This window comes from Lotus japonicus, chromosome 3 (genome assembly GCF_012489685.1).
Source record: "Lotus japonicus ecotype B-129 chromosome 3, LjGifu_v1.2".
In the NCBI taxonomy this organism is placed as follows: domain Eukaryota; kingdom Viridiplantae; phylum Streptophyta; class Magnoliopsida; order Fabales; family Fabaceae; genus Lotus; species Lotus japonicus.
The window spans coordinates 70,116,638-70,127,745 of record NC_080043.1 but is presented as its reverse complement, the minus strand read 5'-3'; the positions used below and the strand labels follow the sequence as shown (position 1 = coordinate 70,127,745).

Below are 11,108 nucleotides of genomic sequence, written 5' to 3'. Positions count from 1 at the left end.
ATTGCTAGTCTTGCGATTTTTTGAAGAATTCATTTTCTTTTAGACCTTTAATTGCATATGAAAACTTTGATCATGATTGGGATATGGAAATTTCTCAACAATAATGTGAGTCCCACTGAGCGTGCTAATTTGTTGGTTCAAATAAATAGGACTAAGGATAACTGTGCGAGTCGGCAAAGAAACCAACGCAATGATTTCCTAATCGAAAGATTACTCGAGGAATTGATTATGTTACTCAATATAGGTAACTAAGACACTCCATAAAGCTATTATTTTTCACTATTGAGAAGTGGGAAAATGTATGACCTCTGGATAGTAACTAAGGTAACAAGAAAACAACTAAAAAAAGTAATATTAAAAAACAATTGTGCACTCAAAGTAAAAAGTTTAAGATAAAAGGCTTAAAGGTAAATTAAAAGGCAGGAAATAAACAAAAAACGATGTAAAAAGAGATAAGTACGAGAAATTTATATTTTGATTTGATTGTTTGAATGTCTTTTTGTACAAGTGGCTTTATCCCTTATTTATAGGGAGAATCTCAACTAACTACAATGGTTACAATACGCTTAACCACTTGCCCACGTCATCAAATCGTGCTTCCATTTAAGATCTTGACTTGGTTCGTGTCTTTCTTTCCTAGTCAACTTGAACACAAGGTCTTCTTTAAGTATCCACGGGTTCCAACGTTGTGGCAAGTACTCTTAATATTAATGGGTTGACCTATTTCTAATTTTCAATGTGTGAAACCCTAGAATCTGGGAAAATGTATTGAATATGTTATCTTCTCTAGATAGGGCTTTGTTTAGTACAATGACCAACCTTTTCCAATCAGCTACGACTAGTAGCCTTTTATTAAACTTGACTCATGTTTTATCAACCGAACAACTTCTAGTTGTTACAAGATACCCAATGTGAAAATTCAATATTAAATGATAATATAAATGAAAGAAAATAAGATAAGATATATGCTAGCAGCAAACACGCTCTCCAAAACACCCACTTTGATTGGTTGACCTCAAAAAATAAACCAATAACAAGACTTTATGTTGGAATGTGTTCCTAACATTTATGATGAGAAAATAGTTTTAAATTTCTAAAACAACACAAGTTTGGAAAATATGTGAAAAACTAAATCAACGAAATTAGGAACAGATGAGAAACGTTTAGTGACATAATAAAAAAGGAACATAACGTACCAAAATGGAACAAGACAATAATGTTTTGTGTATTGTGTTTGGTAATTTCATGCCATTAAAAAAACCATGAATTTAGTTATGTATATAAAATTGCATATTTAATATTTGATTGAGGATAAAGAATTGAATTAAGCATAATATATTTTTCAAATATATATATATATATTATTTTACAAAAACCATCAATTATTTTAATTTACAATAAATGTAGTAACACTACATATATAAAAAAACAACTAATTTTATGTAACATACCAAATATGAGGCAAAGACTAGGTTGATATCTTTTTTTGGGATCACCAGTGGTCCCATGCCTATTTGGTAATTTACGATATGCAAAATTTGAAAGTATTCCAATATCAAACGCTTGATGCACCACATTTTCCCACCACCCAGACACCGTCATCCCTTCTTCTCCATCGAACAACGTTGTCGCTTACTTCTCTCATCAGATCATGGTGCTTCACGACAGAGATGCGATAGATAATGTCAAGACCACGATGGTGGTGTCTATTTCCCTTAAAACGCATCGAGATGGCCACAAATAACGTCATCCTCGAGTCATTTTGGGTTGAGATCGCCCAGAGCTGAGGTTGGTGGCTCCATAAGAAGCTTCACCAAAAAATGGAAGGATGTGGTGGAGCTCGTAACGACCTCCCTTTTGCCTTTGATCATTCTCCTTGGTGGCGGTGGTTCGTCCGAAAAATGGGGAAAGAAATGAATTTTGTGAGACATGCAAAGCCTTTCTCATGAAGCAGAGGAAGGGAACGAGAGCATGGTGAGAGGATTCAGGAGAGAAGTGATGATATAATTCAAGGGAGGAGATATTAAATTTTATCTCTAACTCAATCATAACCACTCATCGAAAGAATATTCACAGATTCCAAGATTTAATGATGTTCAATGGTTGATCACTGATGGTCCTAAAAATAAAGAGACTACCCTAATCGTTGTCATAATTATACAACTAAAAGATTTCAAATATAAATTAGGTCTACTTTTTCCAAGTAGAAGTTTTAAATGAGCATTCTATTATGCCCTCATCGATTTCACCCCTTTTCACAAAATAAATTATAGGCTTAAATACTCTTTTGGTCCTTGAAATTGTAAAGGGAATCAAATCTGATCCCTGTAAAAATTTCGCATCAAATAAGGTCCCTAAAATTGTTTTTTAATCTAATTAAGTCATTTTGCTCAATTTTGACTAGTCAACGGTCCAGTGGCAAGCCTAGTCAGCTAAGGATGGCCACATGAACTTTTTTCACATCAATTTTAGTCCCTTGAAAAATATTTTAATCAATTCTAGTCCTCGTTCTTTCACTTTCCTCTTCCACCTTCTTCCTCTTCCTCCATAACTCAAATCCTTAAATCCAGAAATTCAAAACCCTAAAAAAACTATATGTTCATCATATTCACCTTGTTCTTACTTTTGAATTTATGAGATTTGAGTTATGGAGGAAGAGGAAGAAGGTGGGAGAGGAAGAAGATGAAGGTGGAAGAACAAGGACTAAAATTGATTAAAATACTTTTCAAGGGACTAAAACTGATGTGAAAAAGTCCACGTGGCCGTCCTTAGCTGACTAGGCTTGCCACTGGACCGTTGACCGGTCAAAATTGAGCAAAAGGAGTTAATTAGATTAAAAAAACAATTTTAGGGACCCAATTTGATGCGAAAATTTTACAAGGATCAGATTTGATTCCCTTTACAGTTTCAAGGACCAAAAGGTTATTTAAGCCTAAATTATATCGTTTGAGCATAATTATGTTATGTTCGGGTAACAAACAAATAATATCATCAATATGTCATGTTCCGTCCCATTCTACTTTGTTTACCCAATGCTACAATAGAGTAGTCATCGCCTGTTCGAAAAATAGTTGCATATCCCTCTAAATAGATGTCTTTCTCGGAATTAAAACTTTGCGGACAAAGTTGTGAACAAGTTTGTTGGTACAGTGGAGTAGTTTTGTCTTAACTCATATTAAAATAAATAATAAATAATAATAATAATAATAATAATAAGGGTAATGGGTAATGAGTAATGATCATATTTATTTGTATTTATTCGTTAATTTGCATCTCTCTCGGACGAGATCGACTCCTTTCGACAAACAAACAAACAAACAAAGGTTCGCATCATCATCTGAAATCTCAAATTCTCATTCTATGTTTTTGTTTCTTCAATCTCTTCATTTTTTCTTTTCGTTTTCTCATAATTTTTTTATCATCCTATTTTATTATCAACGCCTTTTGCGTGTTCATTGTTAAATTCTTATTCAATCTTCGCCAAATTCTCGATGAATTTCAGAAATTATCGGTAAAATATGCCCCCAATTTATTTATATAATTTTGGACTTTATTCTATTGGAACCCTAAATTATCGTTGATATTCTAGATGAATTTGGATTTTTTTATGATTTTTCCTATTTAAAATGATGCCCTTGATTTCATTTGTATGATTTTAAAGGGAATTCTCTGTTGGAAGTTGGAACAATGAAACCCTAATTTCTGGGTTGTATTATTTTCAATTTTAGTATTTGGCTTCCTTTCACAGGTTTTACAGGAATAGCTAATTGTTGCACATGTCAATCATGATCCTTGTTAAGTGATACTGAAATTATAGGCAGGTTAGAATGGTTGCGGTCCCTCCGTGTAAATGACTTTCCGGGGATTCGAGCTTGTGTTTTCACCTTTACGCGGTCTTGTTTGTTGGGGTTGGTTTTATTTATTTATAATTTAACTTTTTGGCCGCGGGTGTTTTTGCACGTACTGGATGACTATTGTTTACCTGTGGCTCTGATATTCTAATTTTTTCTCTGTTGTTATGATGGGTTTTAGTTAGTTGGGCAACACATGTGCTATCACCAAGAGGGTGATGCTGAATACATGGCGGATGAATACGAAATGGAAGATGTAGAAGATGATATGGATGATGTGATTGTTAATAGGGAAACTGACGACCTAGAGTCTGATGGTGATGAATATGATTACTCGGTCAGTGATGTGCTGTTTCTGTTATCTTTCGATCTGTGCTGTTTTATGGATATGGATATGATGTTTATCAGCATATTTTGTATTTGTATTATGATTGCTCATTTGCAATTTGTTGTGTTTTCGGTTTGTCTTTCTCCTACTCGAATGATTCATCAATTAAATGTCAACTATGTATACAGTTGCGCTTATATTTGTAGGAGTAATATTGTAGTTATGTTGCAGAGTAGTAAGGTGGTAGACACTACAGCTGCTCATGCCAGAAGAGGGCAAGACATCCAGGGAATTCCTTGGGATAGCCTTAGCATCACCAGAGAAAGGTATCGGCAAACTAGGCTTGAGCAGTACAAGAATTATGAAAATATCCCCCATTCAGGGGAGAAGTCAGGGAAGGTAGCTATTTGATATCTTTTCTTTTTGATATTTCAGAGAATATTTTCTTTAATTTTATAACTTGTCAGAAGTGTAACACCATGTTGACCTGTCTGTCTATTATTTTCTATCACAAACAGGATTGCATAAATACCAAGAAGGGATTCTCATTTTACGAGTTCCAAAAAAATTCAAGATCTGTAAAGTCAACAATTCTTCATTTTCAGGTAAGCTGAGTGTACTCTGGTTTTTATGATGTTTTAAGGGTGAACTTTGACATGTTCTGCATTTTGGGTGTGTTCATTCCATATATTTGAGGTTATGGACAACTTATTATTGGCAGAAGAAAACTAAACTTAAAGTTCAAACTTATATGTGAAGCCTGAAGAAGAGCTCTTGTGTATTTAACCCTCCACCTGCAATGGAAGCCTGCTGGACTTGAAACAAGAACAAAGCATGAGCTTATTAGTACTAGTATTACCGATTGCCGATACCAGATACACCTTATGTTAAAGTTGGTAGCAAGAGTAGGGAAAGAAGGAAGGGTCTAGGGCTAGTTGGACTAGAGTTCGTTTTTCAAAACAAATAGCTTGCACTTTTGGATGCTCTGGTTTCAAAAAGTTGCATTTTGGTTTCCCTTGTTTCAATTAAACAATGTAGACCTATTTATTCCTTCCAGTCCTCGGAATGGATGCATTGAGAAGATACTCAAAATCTTTGAATAAATTCAAACTTAACAGTCAATAAGCCAGATAGTCCACACCTCTGATATCTAACTGCTGGAGAGTGTAAAAACACTACGTTGCTTGTCTAGGAATCAGCCTAAGTCTGGAAGAGGGAGCTTTGGACGTCCATAAAGCTGCAACATGTGATAATTATTATTTCAAAGTAGTATCATTTGCATCCTTATGAAAGTCTGTTCATAGGATGCAAATCCTGAGCAGTAATGGGCATGACATAGGCCTTTGTAGAGATAGCATCTTCCTTTTGCAGTTTTTCTGATATCTTTTTTTAAATGATTATGCAGTTGAGGAATTTGGTTTGGGCTACATCAAAGCATGATGTGTATCTTATGTCACAGTTTTCAGTAACTCATTGGTCTTCTTTGACTAGTACAAGGTCAGAAGTGCTCAACGTTTCAGGACATGTTGCACCATCAGAGGTGAATAATGTCACTTATAGTAATAATAGTGTTTTTTCCCCAAGTGAATGCCACTGGCTTCTGATTGTTCATTGCGTAAATTTATGATGAAAATGCCTCAATCATTGTATTTATCTTCCAAGTTATCAATTTTTATTATCAGAAACATCCTGGAAGTCTGTTGGAGGGGTTTACACACACTCAAGTTAGTACACTTGCAGTGAAAGAGAAGCTTCTAGTTGCTGGAGGATTTCAGGGTGAACTTATTTGTAAGGTAAATGTATCATTTGCTTGTGTTTTTAGTAATATTAACTTATGGAATCTGTAGTGGATACATCAGTAAATTGTGCTCCTGGACCTCTGAGCTTTTTTATGGAACATTTGAGAAAACTTTAAAAGTGCAATGCTTCAATTGCATGCACAGCTCACTCACGCATACATATAGACTTGAATATTGTGATGAGTATCTTTTTTGCATAATATTATAGATTGTAACAGGTCAACAAATAGCTGTTAATGGATCTACAAGAACAATTACATGTTGAAAATTTAGAAATGTTAACAATATTATAAATTATGTAGAGGTGTACACTGTCCTCTTATTTTATTTGTGTGCATTTGCTATATTTGTTCCTCTATGTGAATAACATGCATATTCTTTTATAACTCTAGCTCTCTCGTTGCTATTTCAATTGCACCACCCACTTTATAATTTTCTTCAAACTCTGTTCAGCATGGTGTGGCTTTGTTATTACCACCATCATTAAACTAAGCCTTTTGAAGATTGTTGTAAAAATGGATAGTCACATGTTGCAAGCAAGAATGGTTTAGATGAGATTTCAATGCGACTATGCACCCAGTTGAATAGAAGATATTTTGAATTTATGGGGGCGATTGAAAGCTTTGTTTGGTTGAGTAGAAGAATGATTTTGTGAATATTATCTTACTAGTTTTATGAGCGTTCACAATTTATTCAAGAGAAAACAATGTAGATAATAGGACCAATTGACTGTCTCCAAATTAATTTCCATCTTTGAAGACAGGAGTTTCTCACAATTTTGACATTATCTTAAATTTTGATAGTTAACTCCTAATTAGGTCCTTGAGAATTTTTTGGAAAAACAATTTTGACCGAATTGACATACTGATAACCTTTTGAGGTCTAAATGGTGGTTTATTGTAATTTTTGAGGATTATATATATTTTATGGTTTCTTTTTAGGATTTTGTTAGCCATTGCAATTTCTGCATTGAGATTTGTCACTTAATTCAAATAGTCTTATTAGAAATTGATTTTTGTCCTATTTCTGTGTGAAAAGAAATAGTTATTGCTAAGTTGCCACACTGGCTAGAGATATAGGCATATATGGCCAAAGAAGTCCTTAAAAAAGGTAGCTCAATTCTCTCCTCTAAAATAGCTTTTGGGGGTAGAGTCAGGTCAAGCTTGAATCCTAAGACGTTATCGGGGCCTATCCTAGATCAGTTAGTCCTGCAAACTTCACTCCAGATATCCTACATTGGGCATTAAGTGGATGTGTTAAGGTTCTACATTGACTAGAGGTATGGTCAAAGAAAGAAGTCCCTTGCAATTGGTAGGGCATTCCTCACCTCTAAGCTAGCTTTTAGGGTAAAGTTAAGCCTAGATCAAATTCTAAGAGCTACAAAGCTCGTAAATATAATTTTTGTAGTCAAAATTTTGTGGAGTTCTAGGTCTGCATTGTTTTCCCTCTCTGCAAACAATGTTTGAAATTTGGATTATCTTTCATTCTTGTTAAGTTGTTATTCATAATTATGCATTTGCAAATGCATATTATATTATACTCCCTCCGTTCCTAATTATAAGACCTAGTTTCAAAATTTTCATGTTCCTAAATATAAGACCTCTTACAATAATCTAGCAAAATGTTTTGTACTCTTCCATATTTACCCCTCACATTAATTGTAGGGTAAAATATGTTTTCCGTCCCTGGACTTTTAGCGAGTGCTGGTTTCCGTCCCTCGCCGGAGTAAAAGCCGACTTTAACCCTTGAACATAAGGAAAATAGCTGGTTTTCGTCCCCGCCGGAGTGGTGGCGCTGACCACCGTCTCCACATGTATCGGCCATCCTACGTGGCACATCCACATCAGTTAATGAGGTCTAATTGGATTTTTATTTTTTTTAATTCCACATTAAATTAACTAATTATTAAATTATGAAAAATATTAAATAAAAATAACAAAATAATTATAACATAAAACCCTTCAACATCTTAAAATAAAATCTTCATTTCAACGCTTAACATCTTCCTAATCTTCATAACCACCATCAACATCTTCATCACCCATCACCATCAGCATCTTCCCCCACCATCAACATCTACCTCATCCATCATCATCAACATCTTCATCTTTAACAACACACCAAATCCCTAACCTCAGTTTATTTCCCTTTCAGATCTGAATGCCAACATACAAGAAGTTTGGGAGATGATGATTGGTTTCTGTAAAAAGGAAGGAACTTTAGTTGGATTTGGGTTTCGAATCTGGGTAAAGGTGGTGCCGATCTGATGGTATATGAGCAGTGGTGGTGGTTGCGTTTTGGGCGGTGGTGGTTGCGTTTTTTAGCGGTGGGGGCTCGGTTTCTGGTGGAGGGCGGTGGTTGTTGGTTCTAGGTGGGGGGTGTTACAGCAGGGCTTATGGTTCATCTTCTTCTCCTCTTCTTCTTCTCCAATTACCCATCATCAAGATCTGATTTTTGATTTTTCGTCTCTTCTTCCCCTTTTGCTGGATTCTGGGATTTTTGGGTTTCATAACTTTTGTCTGGGTTAGGGATTGGGGTTGCTATTGGGTGAGGATTGGGGTTTTGGGGAATAAGGGGTGGGGGTTGCGGTGCACGTTGGGGTTGGGTGGTAATTTTGGGTTGTTTCATCATACATGATATAGATAGTGTTTTTTGGGTTTTTGGGTGTTATGGGTTAAGGTTGTTTTTTAGTTTTGTGATTTTGGGTTGATGGTTTTCAATTTCTGGAAGGGAAAAGGATTAGGGCTGGGGTTGGGGTGACGGAGAGTGTGGGAGATGGGGGGTGGTGGGAAGAAGAAGAATAAAAAAGAAGAAGAAGAAGAAGAAGAAGAAAAAAGAAGATGAGATGCAGACGAGGTTGAAGAGGAAGAGATAAAAAATTTGAACAATTTTTATGTAAAAGTTCATCATTACAAAAAACAATAAGATTAAATAATTTAAGAATTAGATTAGATAAGATTTAGTTATCGTTATTACTTATTAGTGATTTGAGATTAAGAAAAAAAAAAGAAAAAAAATCCAGCTATGTTCATTAACTGATGTGGCAATGCCACATAGGCTTCCCGTGACATGTGGCCACGGTGGTCAGCGCCACCACTCCAGCAGGGATGAAAACCAGCTATTTTCCTTATGTTCAAGGGCTAAAGTCAGCTTTTACTCCGGCGAGGGACGGAAACCAGCACTCGCTAAAAGTCTAGGGACGGAAAACATATTTAACCCTTAATTGTATGTTTTCAATTCCAAAGTTACCACCTACCATTAATTACTACTAATCCAACTAACTATGAATGCAATGATTATTAGTGAGAGAAAATGACAAAGGCTAAATAGGGAAGAATGTATGCATTTTTAAGAAATCAATACACTAATTAGTCACATTAAGTGCTTTCTTAATAAGCGCAATTTTTTGGAATAGGGCTTATATTTAGGAACGGAGGGAGTATTATATTGTTCCATCGTGCTCCACATGCTCTTGTTTTTAGAAACATCATAGAATTCATTCTTTGTATTAGAACCATCAACTAATATCTTGATTTTGTTACTTTCTTTGTTACTGGAATGCAGCACTTAGACCGACCTGGTGTTAGCTTTTGCTCAAGGACAACTTATGATGATAATGCTATCACTAATGCCCTTGAAATTTATGCTTCTCCCAGGTATATATTTTTCATCAGTTGCTTCTCCTAGGTATATGGATATCGGTACCGAGTTTAATGCACTTGTTTGCTTTTTGTAATTTTCAGTGGCGCAGTTCATTTCACAGCCTCAAATAATGATTCTGTAGTCAGAGACTTTGATATGGAGAAATTTCAGCTTTCTAAGCATTTTCGTTTTCCCTGGCCAGTGAACGTGAGTCCCTGAGATTTTATTTCTGTCTTTCCACTCAAGACTGATAATTAGATACTTTGTTCAGAATCGCATTACTGTTACTTGACCTTATCGTCTTGCATTATGAGCTATTTTTTCTAGGGGAAATATTGCTTATGCATTGGCTGTACGGATGAGGCAATTGGCAATCTTAGTTGTCTATTTTCACTGCGCTCTTACTATTTTTATTATTAATGTCTAAACAATCTTAAGAAATAATGGAAGAATAGGATTGCCTATAATTTTTCCTTTGGAATATGAGCACTACCAGCCATAGTAATCAGGATAATCTTTCAGCTGGATCATACTATTGTAATCTTATCATTACTGTGCTTTCTATTTATATTCCTGTCTTTGTTCCCTTCTTTTGCTGCAGCATACGTCTCTCAGTCCAAATGGTAAGCTACTTCTAATTGTTGGAGACAATCCTGAAAGCATGTTGGTAGACTCCCAAACTGGAAAGGTAGTGTACTCTGTTCCCTTTTTGGGCGAACAATTTTGTATCTAGTTTGATCTTAAGAGAGCTTTTGATGAAATTTTGTTAATCTGAATTGCTTTATTTGCAGACAATTATTTCCTTATGTGGGCACTTGGATTTTTCATTTGCATCAGCATGGCATCCTGATGGTATGACTTTTGCTACTGGAAACCAGGACAAAACCTGCCGAATTTGGGACATGAGAAATTTATCAAAGTCAGTGGCAGTGCTGAAGGGAAACCTCGGAGCTATCCGTTCAATCCGGTATACTTCAGATGGCCAGTATTTGGCTATGGCCGAGCCAGCAGATTTTGTGCATGTATATGATGTGAAAAGCGGGTACGAGAGAGAACAGGAAATTGATTTTTTTGGTGAGATATCTGGCATCTCTTTCAGTCCGGACACTGAATCCCTTTTCATTGGGGTTTGGGATCGCACTTATGGCAGCCTTCTTGAGTATGGCCGGCGCCAGAACTATTCATACCTTGATTCAATGATTTAGTTGAATATTCGAGGAGAGGTATAAGTAGTAGTGAGTATCATGGTAGTTGGTGCACTTGAACAGTATATCCTGCAATTTGGTGGTGTGTTTACTTCATTCAGTGTGTGGAAAGCGGGGGATGTACAGAATCAAGAGGCTTGAAGGCGGCGCGCTGCAAATGGGCTGGAAAGTAAGATATGTTTTGAATGGTTGATCATGACATGCTGTATCTGTATGTAATTTAGAAATTCTGTTTGTGGAAACTCATTCTGGCGAGATCATATAAATCATAACGTTTCTGTCA

At 35.7% G+C, this 11,108-nt stretch overlaps 1 protein-coding gene across 6 annotated transcripts; it reads left to right on the top strand.

Annotated features, from left to right (window-relative positions):
* Nucleotides 1-3,223: 3,223 nt before the first annotated feature.
* On the top strand, nt 3,224-11,108 carry LOC130745554 (uncharacterized WD repeat-containing protein C2A9.03-like). Of its 6 annotated transcripts, none has more exons than XM_057597861.1 (11): nt 3,241-3,323; nt 3,749-3,908; nt 4,033-4,188; nt 4,411-4,578; nt 4,698-4,784; nt 5,585-5,719; nt 5,862-5,972; nt 9,543-9,634; nt 9,722-9,827; nt 10,222-10,308; nt 10,412-11,108. In XM_057597861.1, exons 3-11 carry the CDS (start codon nt 4,048-4,050, stop codon nt 10,823-10,825), a joined length of 1,341 nt encoding a protein of 446 aa, XP_057453844.1. In that variant the 5' UTR covers nt 3,241-3,323; nt 3,749-3,908; nt 4,033-4,047; the 3' UTR covers nt 10,826-11,108. The 6 variants fall into 6 exon arrangements, with proteins under 6 accessions (XP_057453846.1, XP_057453844.1, XP_057453847.1 ...); XM_057597864.1 differs by having other exon boundaries at nt 3,249-3,323; nt 3,749-3,821; XM_057597865.1 differs by lacking the exon at nt 3,241-3,323 and adding an exon at nt 3,497-3,511 and having other exon boundaries at nt 3,749-3,821.

What these genes read in the sequence shown, in the direction of transcription:
- LOC130745554 (XM_057597863.1), top strand. Translation starts at nt 4,048, where the DNA reads ATGTGCTATCACCAAGAGGGTGATGCTGAATACATGGCGGATGAATAC. An exon ending in CAACAATTCTTCATTTTCAG is followed by an intron (nt 4,785 to 5,584) that starts GTAAGCTGAGTG and finishes ATGATTATGCAG; the next exon opens with TTGAGGAATTTGGTTTGGGC. An exon ending in GTTTTCCCTGGCCAGTGAAC is followed by an intron (nt 9,828 to 10,221) that starts GTGAGTCCCTGA and finishes CTTTTGCTGCAG; the next exon opens with CATACGTCTCTCAGTCCAAA.